Source organism: Penaeus japonicus, unplaced genomic scaffold, assembly GCF_977035675.1.
Source record: "Penaeus japonicus unplaced genomic scaffold, GWHDUDI00000001_assembly GWHDUDI00000016, whole genome shotgun sequence".
In the NCBI taxonomy this organism is placed as follows: Eukaryota; Metazoa; Arthropoda; class Malacostraca; order Decapoda; family Penaeidae; genus Penaeus; species Penaeus japonicus.
The window spans coordinates 27,645,432-27,667,931 of NW_028234418.1; the positions used below are offsets into that span (position 1 = coordinate 27,645,432).

General features: G+C 40.6%; 2 protein-coding genes across 3 annotated transcripts in view; one reads left to right on the forward strand and one right to left on the reverse strand.

Moving 5' to 3' along the window:
• The window catches only part of LOC122264055 (uncharacterized), a 36,031-nt gene extending 27,643 nt beyond the window's left edge, over nt 1-8,388 (forward strand). Inside the window, exons 4-5 of the mRNA XM_043032747.2 lie at nt 6,544-6,845; nt 7,226-8,388. Coding sequence (XP_042888681.2) covers nt 6,544-6,845; nt 7,226-7,312 — 389 coding nt within the window. The 3' untranslated portion in view covers nt 7,313-8,388. The remainder of the gene's footprint in view (nt 1-6,543; nt 6,846-7,225) is intronic.
• Nucleotides 8,389-12,029: 3,641 nt separating this feature from the next.
• LOC122264056 (uncharacterized) overlaps nt 12,030-22,500 on the reverse strand; it is an 11,888-nt gene continuing 1,417 nt past the window's right edge. The window contains exons 2-12 of one of the 2 annotated variants that reach the window (XM_043032749.2): nt 20,465-20,555; nt 19,627-19,773; nt 19,287-19,353; nt 18,750-19,029; nt 17,837-18,068; nt 17,461-17,618; nt 17,193-17,316; nt 16,921-17,063; nt 16,650-16,802; nt 13,736-13,771; nt 12,030-13,001 (exon numbers count right to left, since the gene is read on the reverse strand). In XM_043032749.2, coding sequence (XP_042888683.1) covers nt 13,747-13,771; nt 16,650-16,802; nt 16,921-17,063; nt 17,193-17,316; nt 17,461-17,618; nt 17,837-18,068; nt 18,750-19,029; nt 19,287-19,353; nt 19,627-19,773; nt 20,465-20,555 — 1,420 coding nt within the window. In that variant the 3' untranslated portion in view covers nt 12,030-13,001; nt 13,736-13,746. The remainder of the gene's footprint in view (nt 13,002-13,735; nt 13,772-16,649; nt 16,803-16,920; nt 17,064-17,192; nt 17,317-17,460; nt 17,619-17,836; nt 18,069-18,749; nt 19,030-19,286; nt 19,354-19,626; nt 19,774-20,464; nt 20,556-22,500) is intronic. The other variant, XM_043032748.2, reaches the window with a different exon arrangement.

Here is a 22,500-nt window from a genome sequence, read left to right on the forward strand (position 1 = left end):
GAAAACGTAAAGAAAGAAAGTCAGGGATAGAAGAGAGAGAGAGAAGAGAGAAAGAAAGAAAGAAAGAAAGAAAGAAAGAAAGAGAGAGAATGATAAAAAAGAGCGGGAACAGCTATTTGCGCGGAGAAAGAGAGAGAGAGAGAGAGTGAGAGAGAGGGGGGAACGGGGTTGGGGTTGGGGGGGAGGGAGGGGGGTAGGACACCGCCCCAGGCCAGAGTCTCCACCTGTTGGTACTGAAGTGTGGTCGAGCAGTCTGTCCGTCGCGGGTCTTTGTGTTCCCCTCCTATCCTTCCCCCCTCTCCCCCTCCCCCATCTCCCCTTCCCTTCCCCTCCCTTCATCTCCCCTTCCCTTCCCTTCCCCTCCCCCATTTCCCCTTCCCTTCCCTTCCCTTCCCTTCCCCTCCCCCCATCTCCCCTTCCCTTCCCCTCCCCTCCCCCCATCTCCCCTTCCCTTCCCTTCCCTTCCCCCCCTCCTCTTTGCTGATATTCTCCCTCTTTCGCCTTTCCTATCTTGCTCTCCCCTCCTTCGTTTCCTACTCCCTCCCCCCTTTCCCCACCTCCTATCCTGCTTTCCCTCCCCTTCCTCCCTCTTTTCTTATCTCCCTCCCCCCCTCCTCCCTCTTTTTCTCTTTCCCTCCCCCTTCCTCCCTCTTTCCTCTCTCCTCCCCCTCCTCCCTCTTTCCTCTCTCTCTCCCCCCTCCTCCCCTTTTTCTCTTTCCCTCCCCCTCCTCTCTCTTTCCTCTCCCCCCTCCCCCTCCTCTCTCTTTCCTCCCCCTCCCCCTCCTCTCTCTTTCCTCTCCCTCCCCCCTCCTCCCTCTTTCCTCCCCCTCCTCTCCCTCCCCTTCCTCCACCCCTTTAATACTCCCTCTCACGTATCCTATCATATCCTTCCCCTCCCCTCCTCTTATACCCTCTTCTACTATCCTTCCCCCACCTCTTGCCTCCTTCTATCCTCACATTTCCTCCTCTTCTCTCTCCTTTCCTATCCTTTTCTTTTCGAGTCTTCTCTTCTCTCCTCTCCTTTCCTCCTCTCCTCTCCTCTCCTCTCCTCTCCTCTCCTCTCCTCTCCTTTCCTTTCCTTTCCTTTCCTTTCCTCTGCGCCCCTGTCTTCCCTTCCCCAGTCCATTCCTTCATCATCTACTCCACCCTATTCTACCTATTCTTTCTCCCACTTCTTCTCACCTCGTTATCTCTTCCTCTCCCTCTTCTTTCTCCTCTGCCCCTTTCCCTCGGCACAACGTCATCTCTTTCTTCTCCTTCCTATTTTACTCTTCTTCCTTATTTTCTTAGCATCCTCTTCTACTCCATCTCTTACTCCTTCTCCCTTTCTCCTCCTCCTCCTCCTCTCCCTATGCACTCTGTCCCCCTCCTCCTAACTCCTATGCACTCTCCCCCCCCCCCCATGCACTCTTTCCTCCTCCTCCTCCTCTCCCCCCACCCCGCCTCTCTATTTTTCTCCTAACTCCTATGCACTCTCTCCTCCTCATCTTCCTCCTCTCTCCCCCCCCCCCACCACCCGCCCCCGCCCCTCTACCTCCTCCTAACCTCGTTTGGCTCCCGGTTTCTGATCTTCCCTTTTTTTTTGTATAAAGTTTAAATCCCCTTCCCCGCCGACCGACCGCGGGAGGTTATGTTGCACGGGATCGTATCAATTATGATTATGTCGGGTTGATGAGTCGAGTGTTTTCGGTCCTCTCTCCTGTCTCTCTGTGTCTTTCTCTCTTTCTCTTTTCTCTCTCTCTCTCTCTCTCTCTCTCTCTTTTCTCTCTCTCTCTTCTCTTCTCTTCTCTTCTCTTCTCTTCTCTTCTCTTCTCTTCTCTTCTCTTCTCTTCTCTTCTCTTCTCTCTCTCTCTCTCTCTCTCTCTCTCTCTCTCTCTCTCTCTCTCTCTCTCTTTCTCTTCTCTTCTCTTCTCTTCTCTTCTCTTCTCTTCTCTTCTCTTCTCTTCTCTTCTCTTCTCTTCTCTTCTCTTCTCTTCTCTTCTCTTCTCTTCTCTTCTCTTCTCTTCTCTTCTCTCTCTCTCTCTCTGGCTCCGTTTTCTTTTTTTTCTCTCTCTCTCCAAATGTTTTTGTTACGCCCGTCTTCTATCTGGTTTGTTCTTCGGTCGGAGGTTAGGGGTTCGAGTAAATTGGCTTGTTATTGCTATTTTGCTTTGTCTTTCGTGTTTTATGTTCGTTTTTTTCTTTTTTCTTCGGCTCTGGTGTCTGTCGGTTATATCCCTTTTATCTGCTTGATGTTCTGTCTTTCCCCGTCGTTTGTTTTTGTCCTCCATCTTTTGCCGTTTCTCTGCTTGATTTTCTGTCTTCTTCTGTCGTTTGTTTTTTTGTTTCTGTCTCCCTTCTTTGTCCTCTATCCCTTGTTCTCCGCCCTGTCTCCTTGCTTTCTCTCCCTCATCCACACTCCCGTATATATACACAAGATGAAGCGAAACAGGGCATGAAATTGAGTCGTTGTGATGAAGCGACACCAGCGTCTGTGCATGCGTGCGTGTGCGTGTGCTCGTGCGTGTGTTTTGCAGTTGTTTCGGCGTCGACAACACGGGGAGCGGCAGCCACAGCCTCTCAAGGGCACACGTCACCTCCTCGCGCTAGCTCATTATTACTCTTTCCTCGCTCGACTCGAGAGGGGGAGCTCCGGGCGAGGAGGGAGAGAGGGTAAGGGTGTAACTCGGAGGAGACGGGTCAAGGGAGACGGAGGGAGACAGATCGCAGGGAGAAAGGGAGAGGGGGAGGGAGACAGATCGCAGGGAGAGAGGGAGAGGGAGAGGGAGACAGATTGCCGGGAGAGAGGGGGAGGGGGAGAGGGAGGGGGAGACAGATCGCAGGGAGAGAGGGAGAGGGGGAGGGGGAGGGGGAGGGAGAGGGAGAGGGAGAGGGAGACAGATCGCAGGGAGAAAGGGAGATGGGGAGGGAGACAGATCGCAGGGAGAGAGGGAGAGGGAGAGGGAGATGGAGAGGGGAGGGGGAGGGGGAGGGGGAGGGGGAGGGAGACAGATCGCAGGGAGGGGGAGAGAGGGAGGGGGAGGGGGATTAGTTCCTTTTTTTTCTTTTTTAAAGGGAATGGCTGGCGGGAAAACGGGGAGAAGAAGAGCAAGGTTAGGAGGAGGAGGTGGGAGGAGAGTGGACGAAGAAGGCGAGGAAGGGAAGGGTTGCGAGGAGAGATGGCGAAGGACGTGAGTGAGAGGGAAGCGGAAGGAAAGAGAGAAAAGAGAATAACCAAATTAGCCATAGCATCATTGCCATATGTCAACAGCCCAGTTGCGCTATAGTTCCGACGAAAGCGCGACGAGACGAACTAACACTCCTATCGTGAAATGCCACGGACATATCGGTAGTAGCCGTAATAACTGAACCTCCGACTTGATGCTAATTAATATCCACGAAGCATCCATTATCTCTCCTCGCATCAGAAATCCACCGATGACAACAACAATAAGCAAATCGGACGCGTAAGAAGCAGGTGTCGGGCCAGCGGACGGACGAGTCTCCTCCTCAGAGCCTTAAAAGAATAAAAGTCCTCGGCCACCGTCTGACAGCCGGACGATAATTGCCTCTCCGGGTCAGAGACATTGGGGTCATATTCCTTTGGCTCATATGATATTCCATCGCCATTCCCCCCTCTCCCCTCCCCCTTTCCCTTCCCCTACCTCCTTCCCTCCTCCCCTTCCTCCCACTTTCCCCCTTCTCCTCTCCTCTCTCTCCCACTTCTCCTCCCCCTCCCCTCTCACACGTCCATCTGTGTCCATTACCCTCGTGGTGCGCGCGTTGGGTCCCTGAGGAGGGAAGAGGGAGGAGGAGGGAGGTGGGAGGTGGGAGGAGGAGGGGAGAGGGGAGGGGGGGTAATTTTCACCCTTACGGCAGATCGTAAGAAGGTTGACGATCCTCGAACGGGTGTAGCTGTGGCCCGCGGGTGTTCCTCGAAGATGATTGGTTCCCGCCAGTGCTGTATGAAGTAGTTATCACACGCTGATTTTGGTACCAGATTTTCTCCCTCGTCTTGGCTTGCGTTTGGCGCCATCTGTTGGGGATCCAGTCTTGCTCTCTTTTTGTTGTTCTTGGTCATTATTTTTTCTTGGGTTGATTATTCCCGTATTTTGAGGGTATTAGAATTACAAATTTCGTAAAATTGAAGTAGCCTGGAGGACTGTGGATGGGGGGAGGGGGGAGGGGAGGGGGGGAGTTATGACTGTGGTGATTATAGTGTACCGAGGGCACGGGGAGGGTACGAGGAAGCATATGGATATAAATTAACATGTAACTGTTTGTACTGTTCTGAAACACTTTATCGTTAGGAGCCCTTTATGTTGTTTGCCTCTCCTTCGTTGTTAGTACTTTTCCCCAAATGATGTCGATAAACTTACTCTTTAATCAAATGTCATTCGTTATCTAAGACTGTCATGTCTCATACTCTCCTGACTGTATTCCTGTTCCAGCGTCTGTCATGTTCTCTTATTCATATTAAAGTCACATTTGCATTCATTATCGTCTGTTGGTCTTAACTGCGTAACAATATGACATGTATGTGTGTCCGAGATAGAGAAGCACTTGTATTATGGTAATGTACAGGCCACCTGGTACGAGGTTTTGGTTGAAAAATTTGTGTTTGTTTGTGCGTGTGCGTTTTCGTTTGCCTGTTCATGTACGTATACGTGCACGTGTACGTATATGTGTGAGTGTCTCGGTGTGTTTTTACGTGCGCCGGTCTCGCGTGTGTATCACGTGCGCGGACTCCTGACTTGCCTCACTTGGGCACTTGCCAAGTTTCTCATGTGTATGCTTTATTTTTCATTTTTTTTGTATCTTTTATTGGGTGGAAGGAAAGACGGGAAAAGGGTTCGGTCAGATCATAGGCATTACCACATGGTACAACTCCTCCTGCCGGACCCAAACCCTTTCTGTGAAGCAGGTCGGGTTTTGAGGGTCATTCATTATTTCGTATGTACGTTTATTTTATTACATTTACGTTTGCTTTACAACTATATTGGATAAACCGTGATCAAGGTTAGCTATTATTATTAAAGCTGTGCGTGTTCCAGTGGCTATGATCTATATAATGACCCAGTTATGTCTATATTTGACACGGAGACAAATTATTCAGCGTTGAGGTCTCCATCATCCGTCTAATGAAGACATAGGCCTACGTATCCCTTAATATTTTCAGATGATTTAATGTCACTCATTGATCGTCATGTGCGGCGTGTATTTAAGGGAGCCTAAACTACAGGCCTTAATTATGGAGGACTTGAAGGGGCGGGGACAAAGATCGAGAATATTAATGATAGCGCCGTATGTCTTTTCAATTAGTGTTTCTTCTTTTTCTCTCTTTTTTTTTTGTCACTGCTCTTGGGTCTCCCTCCCTTTGTCGTGTATCGGAGGGGAATGATTACTTAACGCCGCGTGCTTGATTTAGTTTATCTGCTTTTGTCTATATTTATAGGATATTAAGAAGCAATATTTCGAAGAAAAAAAAAGTTTACATATATTAGAATTCCGAGACATCGTCCTTTAAAGCTATTTTCTTAAAATTGTGAGACTGCAAACACTGTTCTTGACGTGCTGGTCGGAGTAAGAAATGGCAGCGGGGCATTAGCATTGGCCTGATCAGCATCCAAGGGCTGTCCTGGGATGATGGAAGGGCGGGAGGAGGAGCCAGGGCCGCAGCCTCGCATGTCCGCCCTGAGGGCCGAGCCACCTAGCACCACTTCACGCACATCGACGCCTCTTAGGGTCAGAGTCCCCCGGCGAGACATGCGATTCGCCGTCGTAGTGCACGCCCGCGCCGCTGGCTGGCTGGCAGGTGGATTGACCCTTGACCTTGGCGGGGTCTTCGGTTACGTGACCCTTACGCTAGAGTGCCGGAGGCTCCCACCCCTCCCCCCTCCCCCCTAGGTAATTGGCCCCTCTTTCTCCCTCCGCAATTAGTACCCATGTATTCCAGCTTCATGTGCTTCTCTTGCGTTAGGGAGCTTTGTGTAGTCTGTAATTGCCGTTAAAACTAATGCACATGCAATATTCTAAAATCATCATTATTCTAAAATCTTTGACTGTGACTTTGAAGGAAACAAGAATTAAATTCATGCGAATGTGTTTCTTTGCAAGTGGTGTGTTTGGCACAGTAGCCCACTACCGCGGCGCTGCTCTCCTCCCCCCCCCCCCTCTGGCTGCAGGCGTGGCGAAGGGACGCGACATTCGGCCATCGTCCTCCGGCACAGTAGTTGCTGCGAGCTCCCTGGGGGCGCCTTTGTGTCAGCCTCATCGCGACCTCACAGCAATGGTCGTAGGCATCCTAATGCTCATTGCCTTTACTTGGCGAATGCCCTACATAGGAGGCGAGGTGTAGGAAAATGGGTAGAATATCTGAACTGTTTTCAAAGTAGATAGAAGTGCATTTCTTAGGAGGTAGTATGCTAGCGTTTATTGATAATAGTACCATGTATTTTTTTCTTCATCTTCTGCCGTCCGCATCGTAGTTTATATATATTTTAATTCGCTTGATTTACCTCGTTTTTATAAGGTTATTAAAGTTTGTATTTTTTTTGTGCTCAGGTGGCGTGGGACACCGGCGACGCGTCCTGGTGCTGGCCCTGCCTGACCTGGTGGCAGACACGGAGGGCAGAGCCAGCGGGTCCTGCACGCCCCCGTCCTCCGTGCAGTCCCCAACGGAAGCCAAGGGGTCGCGGGTGTCGTTCAGCCACGCTGTCGGCAACACGACCGGCGGCGCCACCAGAATCCACCCCCGGCCAGCATGGAGCCGCCCTCGGGCCCTGTCTTGTGACGTCACGCTGGAAGTCGAGCTGGGCCAAGAGCTCAGGAGGATCGGCGACACGTTCCACCGGGCTCATGCCATGGTATGCACTTGCGACGATAATACTATTATGGGCAGAGTTCATGCGATTGCAATGTCAAGATGTTCATTACACATGTTGGCTGCCAAGCTAAACATCTATTTATAAGAATTCACATAAGTAGATTCACCATTTAAAAAGGATGATTATTCAGTGTAACTGAACATGAACGATTTATTGACATAATTTATATATATATATATATATATATATATATATATATATATATATATATATATATATATATATATATATATAGAGAGAGAGAGAGAGAGAGAGAGAGAGAGAGAGAGAGAGAGAGAGAGAGAAACATAAATCACCTGCATATAAGTATTGCAAATACATAACAAATACTTAACACTTACATATTTATTTACTTTTAGGCCATGAATGAGGAAGCCAGTGTCTGGAGTCGACTACGAAGGAGTTTCCGGAGCTCCACCTCCCGGTCGGCCGTTACGACATCGTAAGTCTCCGTCCGCCAAGTCACTATCAATCCACCATCAACTCACCAGTGAAGTGGAGGTTGAGGACTTTTGCGTTTAAGAAGAGAGAAAACATGGAAATATCATGAGGAAATATTACTTTTTTTGCTTAATTGTAAGTAGGTGACTGTTCTGTGACTGGACTGGGTGAAGTTCACTATTTACTCGTGCCTTATATACTGCATTGCATAATCAGTCCAAGAACCGTCCTTTGGTAATATGGAGTGGGGTTATCTAGCATACCCGTTGCAATATATGAAGTTTATGGTTTGTTGAAGGTAAAGTATCATGCACTTAATATTCTTAACAATCTGTCCTGAGATTGTTACATTTTTGGTAATACTTGTTATCTATTATTTAAATGAAGCTTACATTAATTAAACCTGTATAGCATTGCTCAAGATTTTTTCAGAAGTAAGAAGTTATAATGAATTAAGATGTGGTGCCATAACATTTACCCTTGAAAAGTTAGATGAATTTTGGAATAATGTAGAATTCTCATTCATTGTAACGCAAAGATAACGTTTATGTAAATGCATTCATGGGTGTTGTTAAAGAAATTGCTTGTTAATGAGCTGGTGCAAGTAATTGATTTTTCTGCTCATAAGCAATAAGAAAAACCCTCTTTGTGCCTTATAAGTAAGAAGTTAGAATCACAGACATGGACCAGAACTGCAGATATTGCTGCTATCCAAATCATAATCAATATGCAATATTTTTTAGCGAAGAACTTGAAAGCTAAACGGATTTTAGAACATTTGACATGGATTGACAATTTAAAAGAAATGTTTCTATAAACTAGTATGTTTTTGTTGCCAAAGGTATGCTAGTTAATAACCAGTATGTCCAGCAACTTCTAATTAATGTAAATACAGGGTATTGTTAGTGTATAGGAATAATGTCATTAGGTGTTACTGGAACATACGTGGTTATTATGTTTAAAGAAAATAATGATACTTTTGGTTTACTGTACAAAGTAAAATAAAACCAGCAATATGGATTTTCTGGAACCAGAATCCTTGCCAAAGTAAGGGTAACTTTATTTCAAATCATTACAATGTTAATCATTGTATTTGTAATACCAGTGAATTGACATTTGTTTACTGAAAAAAAGAAAGAAATAGTAATAGGTTGTAAGTTTTGTGATTATTGATCTCATTAGTTAATTTTTGTACATAGTACTTGTGCATTTGAAAAGAATGGAAATTTGTGCATTTCGAGAGTACATTCACTTGTCTCATTGTGAACTTTACATTAGAGAAAAACTTTTGGGTGTTGGATGTATTTTCTGGCTGTAAACTGCAGGTGGACTTTGTTGGGTTGGATTTTAAAAGCAAAGATATCAGAGCAAGCTAGATTTTCTTCAATGCGTAGAATTATATTGATATTTTTACAACTATATGTTTTATTTAGGAGCATCGGTGGTGCTGAGTGTCCAAGGTAGAGAGAGAAAAAAACAACTTTTTATTTATGATCTAAAGAAATTCAGATTATTTGTCAATAGTTTTGGAAATGTTTCCAGAATGAATTCTACAAGTAATAGGAAAATATGTCAAGTATAATGTTCAGTTTGTGAATCTTTTAAGAAGAAAAGAAATTATATGTAAATATATTCATCCCTTTTATTTAACAAAAAAGAATTGAAAGTCAGACATGATCTATGTTTTCATTGTAATTTTTACCTAAGAATATAATGCCCTTAAAGTAGTGTATTTTATAAATATGATTTTCTGGGTTCGATAAGATTAGAGAGATCGTTATTATCATTTATAATTATATGTAAATAATAGATTCCCTTCTAACATACTTTCTCCTAGACTAGAGAATACGGACCTCACATTCCATGCTCAGATGTAAAGTGATATATATGATATTGTACATATTTTGTAACGGTTTTCCCTCAGTGTGAAATTAAAAGAAATTTGTCTGTATATACTCACGGTGCTCTTGAAAGATTTGCATTGTATTTCACGTATGATGGAAAGTTCTGCAGAAGAGAGTAAATTACAATGATGTGAATTTTTTGAAGATGACAACCATAATGAAGACATAAAGGATGCTGGATAGTAAATTGGTCATTAATAAATACAGATAACCATCTCTGTGTTCATTTAATTAACTAGGTTTGTGCTCAACTAGGTTTGGAATTATTATCAATATATCAATGTAAGTTAACAGTGAATATTGTGAATGTGTTGTATGCTAAGTAACTGTTTTCACAGCCTTATATGTGATGTATTATCCACTGCCAGCATTGCTCACATCTAAGTGATTCAGTCAATTCACATGGTGTTATTATTGTGCTTTTGAGTCTTTGATTGATAATTAAGTGGTTGAGTGAGCAAATTTGTTCCATAGAAGACACCTTAATATCTATTTGCATTCAATATTTTTAGCTCTCCATCTTTTCCTCCCTCTCTTGTTTTATCTTCCTTCTATCACATCTGCTATCATCTCTCTCTCTCTCTCTCTCTCTCTCTCTCTCTCTCTCTCTCTCTCTCTCTCTCTCTCTCTCTCTCTCTCTCTCTCTCTCTCTCTCTCTCTCTCTCTCTCTCTCTCTCTCTCTCTCTCTCTCTCTCTCTCTCTCTCTCTCTCTCTCTCTCTCTCTCTCTCTCTTTTCTTTTTCTTTCTTTCTTTCTTCCCTTATCCTCATTCCTCTCCCTCAATCCTTTCTTTCCATCTTCTTCCTCCCTCCTTTTCTTTTCAGTACCTTCTTGTCCTCTTCCTCTCCATCTTTCTGTCTATTTATCTCTCCCTCCCTCCCTCCCTCCAACTTACAACAGTGCTCATAGAGTGTGTATGCATGTTCATTAGACAAAGTGAGATTGGGTGCTGAAGGAATGAAAAAATGCAGGTGGATAGTATTTTAAATGTGTCCCAAGAATTAAGGCTTCAGGACTCTGTGCATAGAGTCCTGAATCCTTAATGTATTATAACATGTATATATCAAAATCAAGGTTGGGCTGAATGAATATGAAGAATTCTTCAAATGTTATTTACCATCTGAGGACAGTGGCTCTTGCTGCAGGAAACCCTCAGATTTTCTTTTAGATGTTGAAAGGATTATATTTGCGACTTCATGTTTTTCTTCTCTAGTTCTATACTTTCTTTCTGAACAGAACTTGTACCAATAGACACGTTCAAGTATTGGCATTTACTTCTCTCTTTTTTTTTTTTTTTTGATGAAAAATAGTTATTGTACTTTAAGTTTCAGCATTTTATGTCTTTCAGGAAACTGTGATTTTTCATAAGGAAGGTCTTTCGCAGAGAGCCAAAGTTATTTGTTCACTGTTATTTACAACCATATATATTTTCTACATTTGCTATAATAAAGCTACATGAAATAACCTATATCGATGTCTGAAATAATCCTCTCAAAATTAAATCTCGTGAATTACACCTTTGAAAAATGTTAGGCCTGTTGTCATATAATAATACATATATTAACTCATCTGAAGGAAGTTAAAGATGAGCCTATTTTTGTGAATACTAGCATATTATTATAAGAGAAAAGCATACACACTTCATGGGAAGATGATCTCTTCAATTACTCAGTAGTTTTAAAGTGCAAGTTACTGCAATAATGTAGAAATGATGAATTTTCCTAATGCTTATGATGAAAGTGAAAGTCTGCAACAGAGGATTGGGCTTCAAAAGACAGCCCACTCTAACCTACTGCATTGAATATGAAATCTTTATCTTTTCCCTGAGTGTATGAAATGTATGATGTTTCAGTGTTCTCAGATTTGCCTTTTTTTATGATCAGTCTTGTATTTACTTTTAGCATGACTAGTTTTAGCATTATTGTAATACAGCATTATATTCTGGCATGAATCGTGAGTAAATTATGCAGGAATGGGAACGAAGAGAGAGATGGAGGTAGGGATGGAAACAGTGCTCTCTCAGCTGAGTAGTTCAGTGCCATCTCAAGCATCATATGGCTTGCAGTGTTGCCTTCAAACACTGCCTGGATTTACCTTCCGATTTCAGTACAAGTTGCTGGTCCTTCACCTAGCAGGAAAAAACATAACAGGCCAGATGTGTGGGCACAAAATGATAGCAAAAGGGGAATGTGTTTTTTCAAATTATCCCCTTTGGAGAAATATGTGGATTTTGATGTATCTTTCAAAATGCCACTACCTATTTTCCCGACAGAATATACTTAAAAAACATTCAATAGTCTCAAAACTTGCTTTTTGAAAGTCATTCAGTTTCAACTTCATTCTTATCTTTTATATTATGTGAATAGGATCCTGAAATTTCTTTGGTACAGCTTACAGTTTACACATGTACCTAAGACTTCTGGCAAATGCAGATGGACAGTGGCAGCATCTCATAACTACATGCCAATTCTGAGTGAGTAAGTGTGCAAAAGAATGGGTGAGGGAATTAGGGTGTGTGTTTGTGTATAAGTGAGAGAGAGAGGCTGTTTAACTGATTTATGACTCCTTAACCCAATCCCAACGGGCCCGGTGAGAAGTGGCAACCCCCTATGCCGGGCCTACGCAATATTGCATCAAGAATGTCACACTGGTGTGTCGCCCCGTCATCAGGCATTTAGCCATGTCAAACGGGTGTGACACACTGTCATCATTGGGTTAAATCATACACAAGATACTTCTTAGGTGGTGAAGGAAAATAAGCTGCAGATAGGAGATGGATCAGCAATTTTCATAAGGAACTACTATAAGAAAACAATGAATTACAACTATATTTTATTTTCAATTTTACACAGGGGATTACATCTACAGCAAACAAATACAAAGTACTGAAACCTGCTAAATTCTAAATAAGCAGTTTATATTTAGTCAGTAAAAAATCTATAGTTTACAAATAACTCAATATATTTCAGATTCCACTAATCCTAATAAATACCCCATAAAAGGGAATAAAAAAAAAAAAAAAAAAAAACAATAAAAAATATGATGCACTTTGGCAAAACAAGAGAAAAAAAATTAAGGGGGAGAAAACTCTTTACAAAATATAAAACAAAGAAGAAAAAAGAATATATAGAAAGAAAATTACACAGGAAAAATCACCATATTCAATACCGGCACCAAATGCAAATGACTTACAAACTTAAATCCACATCTTGAAAGAATTTTAAAAGAAGAAGAAGAAGAAGAAGAAAAACATGATTCATAAACCATACTGGTTATTCCTCTCACTCTCCACGCACCTTACCATATAAGAGTTATGTGAAGCCATGACACCTGCTCAGAAGAGGGTGTGCATAAATTCAGGTCATTTTGATTACAATACAAAATACAACAGATGGAAAGACAGTGGAAGAAGAAAGCGAGAGTAATAAACAGAAAAAGAAAAGCCATGAAAAAAAAAAAAAAGTATTTAAAAAAAAAGGAAAACAAACCTAACAAAGGGACAGAGATCAAAAGAAAAAGGAGGAGGAGGCAGGGAAAAAAAAAAAAAAAAAAAGAAAAAAAAAAAAAAAAAAAAAATGCATCCCTGCACTCTAAAGCTGATCTAAATCTATTTAGAATGCGCCTTTGGGAGTTTCACGAGGAAGGTGTGGTCTGAGGCGGGAGGATGAGACCTGTTGAAGAGAGCCTGCCGTATGGTTGAGAGGTCAGGTGCTACCTGCTCCTCCTTCCTCGAGCTTTTAAGGCCCGGCAGTCCTGCGGTGCCTCTGCCACTCGTCAGCAGACTGCTGCCACTGCGGAAAAGAAGCGAACGGACTGAGCATCAACATGAAATAACGGATAATAATTAAGAATAATGATAGTAAATATGCAACTGATAATCATTATCTTCACCACAATAAAAATAATGATAATAATAATAATAATAAAAAAATCAATATACATATGCAAATAATTCAAAATTCATTAATCATAAAGAAAACAATATTTCACTTTGTCAACTATACGGATCATGATTATGATTATGATAAAAATAAAAATAAACATCAGCATGCACTGATATAACCAATATTACAGAAGCGATGATATTAATGAAATATCAAAATAGTCGTATGAAATAAAAATAATAAATACATTAATACCAAATCACAAAAATAGGAATAATAAAAGGAAAAAAAGTGTTTCCAAACACAATGCACTATAGCTTATTCTACAGGTAAGTTAATGAGAAGACAACAAGCAAGTTACTTCAATACAAATGAGAATTTTCACTGATGATGCAAAACATCTACAGTATTTAGCAATGTAAACAGATACCAGTACAATTATCAACCATGCAATTATAACTGACAAATGAATTCTAGTACTGTGACTCAAGTCATTAATTAGTGCTTGAATGGAGACCAATAGAACAGTTTTAACGTTAAGGATATTCTGATATTCTTCAATTTACTTTTTTTTTTTTAAACCAAGGGCAATAATGCCATATTCATACAAAGGTCAACAAGTGAAAAAAAGGTCAACTTACACGACTTACTCTCACACATAGTAACCCGTGCGCCCTCTACCGTCCCATGAAAAAGAAAAACAAAATTAGACGTCTAAGAATCTACTACTTCGCTCGCTCGTGACGTGATCAGTGCAGCCTTCCTAACAAACAAATGACCAGAAAGAAAAAAAAAATAAAAATAAAAATAAAAATAAATAACCAAAAATTTAATAATCGTGACAAATTCAACATCATCTTGATCTTTTTTTTTTGTTTTGTTTTGTTTTGTTTTATTTCTCTTAAAGAAACTGAGAGGTAGTTTGAAGGTATGATAGATAAATTAGTATCACAAAAGGCAAAGGGAATCATCTGGCTGAGAAACCCATCTACCCTGAAAATGGACGACTATCAGCATACATATTCAGTTTGTGAGTGTGTGTGTAGGGAGGGGGGAGAGAAAGGAAGAAAGAGAGAGAGAGAGAGAGGGGGGGAGGGGGAGAGAGGGGAGGGGAGGGGAGGGGAGGGGAGGGGAGGGGAGAGAAGAGGAGAGGAGAGAAAAGAGAGAGAGACTAATAAGTAGATAAATAAAGATAGAGAGAGAATGAGAGTGAGAGAGAGAGGGTGAGGGGGAGGGGGAGAAAGGGAGGGGAGAGGAGAGAGAAAAGAGAGAGAGATTAATAAGTAGATATTAATAAGTAGATAGATAGATAGATAGAGAGTGAGAGAGAAGAGAGAGAGGGAGAGAGTAGAGAGAGAGTGGAGAGAAAGCGGAGAGAGAGAGAGAGAGAGAGAGGGAGAGGAGAGGAGAGAGGAAGAGGAGAGAGAGAAAGAGAGAATAGAGAGATATTAATAAGTAGATAGATAGATAGATAGAGAGTGAGAGAGAAGGGAGAGAGGGAGAGAGAGAGGGGGAGAGTGGAGAGAGAGCGGAGAGAGAGCGGAGAGAGAGCGGAGAGAGAGCGGAGAGAGAGCGGAGAGAGAGGGAGGGAGAGAGAGAGAGAGAGAGAGAAGAGAGAGAAGGGAGAGAGAGAGAGGGAGGAGAGAGAGAGAGAGAGGAGAGAGAGAGAGAGAGAGAGGAGAGAGAGAGAAGAGAGAGGAGAGAGAGAGAGAGAGAGAGAGAGAGAGAGAGAGAGAGAGAGAGAGAGAGAGAGAGAGGGGAGAGAGAGAGAGAGAGAGAGAGAGAGAGAGAGAGAGAGAGAGAGAGAGAGAGAGAGAGAGAGAGAGAGAGAGAGAGAGGGAGAGAGGGGAGTGTGAATAAGTGAGTGTGATTGTTATATTTAATGAAGTCACAGTAATCTAATTACAGGTGCATGTTTTAGCCTAGGAACATCCCCTGAGTGACAAGTGACACGGCTCGGGAAAATTGCACGAACTAGATCACAACATTAGTATCAAAATGGACGGCCAATAATCAATCAAGAATGAATTCTCCAGTTCTCTATCCTAAACAAAATGAATACAGTTATTATTACCCTTGGCCTTGACATGAAAGTGAAAACAATCTAGTTGAGGTCAACGAGAATAATCTTCTATAACACGGGCTAAGAGTGATGGTATCTGGGCAGTGTCGAGCATGCTGTTGAGCGCATCATAACTCGTGTCGAGAGGAAAGTTTACGCTACTTGACAACTACATAGTGCATTGGAAGTAATGTCAATATTGCTTTGGAATCCAGGATCATACTCCATAAAGATCTACTGGATGCATTTCCAAACGTACAATATACAAATATACAAATTCTTGTGCCACTCAATGCATATGATTTCAGGGAAAATATTTTCTGAATGCTACTCATTGAAATATTGCATTGCAGGAGAGAGAGCGAGAGAGAGAGAGAGAGAGAGAGAGAGAAAAAAAAAAAAAAAATTGAGAAAAAATATACATGGGTTGAAAATATGAACAAGACATCATTCGTTACATATCATGTTCTTATATATATCATCTGGATACTCAATACAGAAAGCAACTACAAGAAGCTAAAGGAAACCAATATTGTTTATTTGTTATTAATATTTCTCTATTTTCCTTACCTAATCTTATACAATGTATCAGAGATTAAAAGAGGTAAAGTACTTTACTATATATCTGTAAACAGATATTCAGAGTGGAAATAAATATTTGATCTTTCAAAGCTTAGAGAAATATCTGCTTCAAAATACTAAAAGATTTTACTCATACAATATCATTTGAACCATCACTCTAAATGAATATCTTTGCATCAAATAATTTTTAAAAATCTCTTTAGATAAACTACTTTCCATACAGACCTATGTGCTTGAAGTGTAAATGCGTGCATCCAATAACACCATATGTGCATTCTTTTGATACTTGCAATACTTACAATATATATACAATAACTCATTTTTGGATACATACTTTCCACTTTATCAAATAATTTGGGCTTAGTGTTTTATTTCTTATTATCTTATTTCAGATTTACTTTTTGTCTGGGGGACTATTTCATAAATATTTCTTTCCCTTGCTTATCGTGATTCTCCTGTGAGGAAAGTTCCCCTGAAGGATTAATCTACCAATTAAAATGATCTAATATGACTTTGGACAAAAGTTGTTGCAGGTCCAAGCTTATCACAAACCACAAACCATCCTAACAGTTAGTGAACGAACTATGGGGATGATGACACTGAATATGCATAAAGTTTAGGTCTCTTTTGAGTGTTTGGAAAATGTGAATCCTAAGCCAAAGTAACCGCATGACAGAGTAAAGCAGTGTGACAGATAGGGTGAGGGAAGGAGGAATGTACCTAGGCTGCATTGTTTTTTGTTTTTTTTTCTTTTCCAGTATGGCTCAAAGTTCTCATTATTCATTTTATATTACATGACCTTTTATAACTGATGATACATAGCTCAAAGAGCTAATAAATGTCTGTAGTGTGTTATTTTACAGTCAAAGACAAATTGCATGCATCATGCACAGGATCTGCCATCACCTTACCTTGCAGCTTTTAAAACAGATTTGGTTTGCGTTCTGGGATTTGCAGGAATTGGTGGTGGGGGTGGTGCTGATAGTGAAGAGGACTTCTTATTAACAACAGTTACACTCATAGGCTGTCCATCCAACTGCCTGTTGTTGAATACCTCAACTGATCTGTAAGAGAAGAGGAAAATAATGAATCTGAAAACCGTGGTCCAGCATGTTGTCAAGACGAATATCAAACTATCTTTGCAACGAGTGATTCGGCAGTGTCACTAGGGATCTCACATACCTGAAAGCATCCTCCTCATTCAAAAAGACTGCTTCAGCAATGCCTTCTGTCACTATCCGAGCGGATATGATTGGTCCAATGGTCCCAAATAGCTCCTCCATGTCTTCAACACTCACACAGTGATGGAGATTAGTTACCAATACCTGAGAAGTAAATGTGATATAAGAGTTTCGGGATGAAAATTACATGGTTACTTATCTTACTGTAAAAATAAATTACTCGTGTTAATTTACAAAATAAAATTGAGTCCATTATAAAGTTTTTCAATATACCTTGAATCCCTGAGGGGCGCTCGACCTTTGAGGTTGATCAAGGCGTGCCATTAAACCAGATGACAAGGGAGCCATCTTCTTTGGGCGAGTGACGGTTTCCATTTCTTCATCATCATACACCGGCCTGCATTAATAAAGTTTGGTTACTGCCACATTGGTTCTGAATATTCAATAATTCTAACTTGAATACTAACAAATCAAACACCATTTTGTTATCATCATTACTCCTCCCCTCTACCATATGACTATTCAACAAGTCCTTCCATACCTTTTCTTGGCAGGAGACCTGGTTGCTAATCTAACAGGCACTCGAGGAGGTGGAGCTCTTGTGGCTGTAACCCTTGTTGCAGGGGCCCTTGCTGCTGGCCTTCTTGCAGGCAACCTGGGGGGTGACTCCCATCCATCACTGTGCTGTGGACTTGGCTCCTAATCATGGGCAAATACAAGTTAGTTGAGGTACTTAGAAGTGAGATATGAGAAAGAAGGAATAATTTGCAAGAAAACACAAGAACACTGTAATTAAGCACTAGTGAACGAGGAGTCACTTCTTATTTCCATAATAATGTGTCTATCATTACTGCCTTTGCTGCCTGTTATTGTGCAACTTACTGAAAGAGCTAATAAAGCCATCTCATAAGTCTTACCCTGAAATTATTTGCTGTAGTTATTTTTAGGCGAGTTGGTCTTATCTCTTCCATCTCTGGAGACTTTCTGGAACGGTACAGTCTCTGTTCGGGGGAACGAGCTCGCATCATGGCATCTGAACGCATCCCCCCCATACTGTAGGTTTGTGAACCTGCCGAAGACAGCCCCATAAATCGGAATGGAGGATTCCTGGCCGTCAGCTTCACTGGGGGTTCCCTCAACTCTTGTTGTCTATACAAAAAAACATGGGGAAAATTAGTGCTCATTCTAAACTAAAAATAATTGCCCTGACATAGTATATACAATCATAAAAGCATAGCCAATCCTCTTTATAAACACAAAATTAAACACATATAAACCCCTTTCTTCAATGACTAAACTGTTCTGTGCTACTGGGCACTTTGCCAGGACTTTTCTAGTTCTTTAATTTACATTATATGTTCTCCAACTCCACTATATAACTAAAATATACTTTAAATACAAGTCAAAAATCAAAAGACACCAATCTGACTTTTAAGGAGTAAAGCTTGTAGTAAATATCTGTATAAATGTATACAAAAATACAGACATGATACAAGAACACTACTTTTCCAGAGAAAATGATAACTGAAATAAAAAATGTTAGCTAATGTATACTTTCCTTTGACCCATCTGTAGTGAAGGTGGAAGCTGTTTTCTGGTTTTATGGGCATGTTTAAATGCCCGGATTAGTTTGTTTGTTAGTTAGTGAATGTGAATGAATGATTGTGTGAGTATCTCAACCACCTTGAGTAAAAATGTAAATAAATCATGCCCTTGGACCTCTGGACTTTGTTGACAACATACTCTCCGGTGAGGGTTGCATCGTACACTTTAGTCTGCCAAGGAGTTAAACCATTTACAAATAGGTTTCCCAATATAGGGCCAACTTACCTTGCTACTTGCTGATAGGATGGATTATAAAAGTCAGCTTTGTCATTCTTGATTGTCACAACATGTGGGTTATTAGGCAGTGGATGATAACGATCACCGTCACGAGTTCTTGTGACGGATTGCGGTCGGCCGTTTGAAGGTATTTGCCTCTGCAGCCCTTTTGAGAAGTTGGTAGCTGTTGGCTTCCCTTTCACTATGACGTCCCCTTTGCCGAAGCCATCACCGCCAGACACGGTGCGGATCAGTGATGTTCCTTGCATGCGGGTCTGTCCACCCAAATCTGCAAATATAGATACATACTATTAGCGTAACAAGAAAGCAGTTTCTAGTAAATCAACAAGCCAGGACATTTCACATGAAATAAGTTTTTTATCAACCAGCTCCATCTTCTGATATTGATCAAATTTTTCAAGACTTCTTTTCTGGCATTGTCTTTTTCTTCTGGATATGGCATAAAACGAAGAAAAGAGCAGAACAACATAAATGATAATAAAAAACAATGATGGTCATAACAAAAGTTCAAAAATGTCCACTTACAAGAGGGAAAATTCTCATTCCTCGTGTTCTCGTCCATTAGTCTGGGGGGCTTCCGGATGACAGGATTCTGAAAAAGAAAGTCATGATGTTGAAAAGATGTGTTCGTTTAACACAAACTCAATGCTTGTAAAATCTTCAAAATGAAGCTACTGTGATACTGGCATTACAATTTGCCTTTTGAGTAAAACCAATCATACATATTTTACAAACTGTACACAGTATTTTCCATTCTATTCTGACCTCTTAAGATGATCACAGAGAAAATAACTGTTCTGAGAGTTCAGATTATTGCAGAGTTTGGAATAAACAAAAACACAGTAATATCATTGTAAATATATACCTTCTGTGGTGCATTGGAGAACTTCCTGTTCTTGTTAATCTTGTCTCGTGCATCACCCTGTTTTGCAATTTCAGCGAGGCGATCCCGTGCATCTCTGAATCGAAGACGTTTTTTCTGGATGATCTTGTTTCTAGCATCACCTATTACCTGAAAATACACAAGATAGGTTCACCTCACAGTTTCATTTTTAATACTGTGACATCTAACAAGATATCTTCTGAGTGTAACAACTAGGTATTCACATAACCCACATGTACAGTGTCAATATCTTGAAATAAAAGAAAGAAAGAAGAAAAAAAAAGAGCAAATAGAAAGATAATGAGGAGGCAAAGGAGGAGGATGAAGATTTAGAAGAAAGAAAAAAAGAAAGAAAGAAAGGAAGTGAAGGAAGGAAAAAAACAAACAAATAAATAAAATAAAGTGATAACAAAGAGTAAAATAAAATCAAAGTTAGATCTGTGATGGCAAGGAAAAATAAAGGAGTACAGAGTTTACAATAATTAAAAAAAATAGAAATACCAATAAATAAAATAAAGAAAAAAGAACCAGGTCTCTGATATAAAGGTTACATAACTTGACACTAGCTACAGCTAAGTCTTGGCTGATATGCATGTGTGTCATAACAGTAAAACTTGAGCACTCAGCCAGCTTATAAGAATGCAACTTAAAATGCAGTAGCAAAACAAGAGATTGAGGCACATTGCTACATGGATTGAGAAATGGGCAGCTATGCAAAATACTTGAGAGATTCCACTGAACAACTTACAAGGATTTGCAATAAAATACTGGCTCCTGAAATGGGGAAATGATTAAAGCTCATTGCATGAAAGCTACCTACCCCCTGTGTTGGTGGTCCGATGATTTGATTTGGGCGTCCTTTGATGAGCCGCCCTCTTCCCAGTCCCCCTCCCACGTCCTTCACTATGTTTCTGAAAGAAAATAATATTATAATCAATCTACATGTCCTGCCTCAATGGATAGTACAACCAAAAGTCTAGTTGTAATCTTTCCTTACACATTATTAATGAAAAGCTCACACTACTTTGCTTTACTCCGAGGAGTTACAATAAATAAACAAATAAACATAAACATATGCATAAATGAAGAAATACAACTGCAGGAAAAACTCTTGAGGTTTCAGGCCACCTCTTGCTTTTTCTTCAAGTAAGAACATTATATACTGAATGTTTTCCTGTCTTTTCTAGCATTAATATCAAAAGAGGAGTGAATTGTAAACTTAACTAAAAGACTGAATTTTCATGTTACTCTTGCCGCTTCACTTAATAAAAAGGACTGCTTGCATGCTAGACAACTCATGAAAATGAAAAAAGATTGGTGTCAAGACACTTGCTATATGTCCATCTTTTTTGGGAAAAGCCTAAATAGATGATTGCAGGTAAGGTGTACAAATGCCAAAAATCAGGTGTGAAGTATGCAAAAACATTCTGAATTTATGAGGGCAAATTACTAGTGTGTGCACTAAGAGCATTTTTTAGGGGCTACAAGAGTTGCCAGTTACCCAAACAGTCACTCTCATGTCTTTTGTATATGTATATGTATCATAATTACTTGGTGTGCAAATTTTTCCACAGATAAGTAATTACCTTAGTTTCAACCTGGCTCTCCCTCCATCTGATGATGCCTAATCAATGTTATTGTGGTAAACCAAAGACTCCATTTCTCTCAAATATGTTATGCTGGATTAACTGCAGTGTTGTTGGAAGACCATATAATTATCAAATGCTGTTGTTTTGTGGGGACAGTGGGCCAACATTAACCTCATAACATACCATGACGTACTTCTATGGGAGAAGCAGAGAAGCAGATCAAAAAGATTACAGGGGTCACAAAAGTGGAGCTTTCTCCCTGCTCTATACTGAATGATCTGAATCTAAATCCCATGAAACATTTCAGTGAAGTAATTAAACCAGGTAGTGCCCCCAGAATGGCCCTAATGTGAGCTACTAGCAAGTATCATGGTAGAAATTACACCAAGTAGCAAAGTAACCAGCACTGAACCACAATGTAACTTGAATGAAACACTGCACTGAAACACTACATTAGATTTAGAAAACTATAGGGCACTTCAACACCTTAAACAGTTGTGTGAATTAGTTTCTCCTACCCTAACTGAAAAAGTCTTGGCCTGTAATTTTTGCCAATAACTGTACTATCGTGACAAATAGAATTACTTTTAAATGGAGGTTCTTTGTGCACTCTAGAAAAGACAGTATTTAGTCATTACTTAGCTTAACATTTGCATAATTTTTCCAGAGAAAAAAGTCATCTTTCAATGTATTTTGACATGCTTTAATTCCTTAACGACAGATGACATGATGTTCACATTGTGTGCTGCATGAGTGACTTAATATAACTTTTTGTTGAGCTTTCCTGACAGCTGACATGAATGTGACATCCTGGCATTTTTTTTAGTCTTCCCTGCTCAGTGACATGACTTTGGTGTCATGATATACATGTACATATATAATTAGAGAGAGAGGGGAGGAAAAAGAAGAGGAGGGAGGGAGGGAGGGAGGGAGAGGAGGTGGAGAAGGAAGAGGAGGAAGAGGATGTGGAGGAGGAGGAAGAGGATGTGGAGGAGGAGGAAGAAGAGAAAGAAGAGAAGGAATAGGGGATAAACAATATCACATGCCCTCCAACATAAATACATGATTACAGAGTTTTACCAGTTCCCTTTATCCTAACAATATTGAGGGAAATCAGGTCCATAAGGTTTGAAGGGTGTCAGTCAATATAATGGAGATATTGTAGGTGAAAAACCTAAAGAGCATTATTATTTTTTGAAGAAATTAAAAGAAATGGACAGGAGTACAATCCTACAAAAAATAAATTTTATTATTTAAAGTCTAAAGC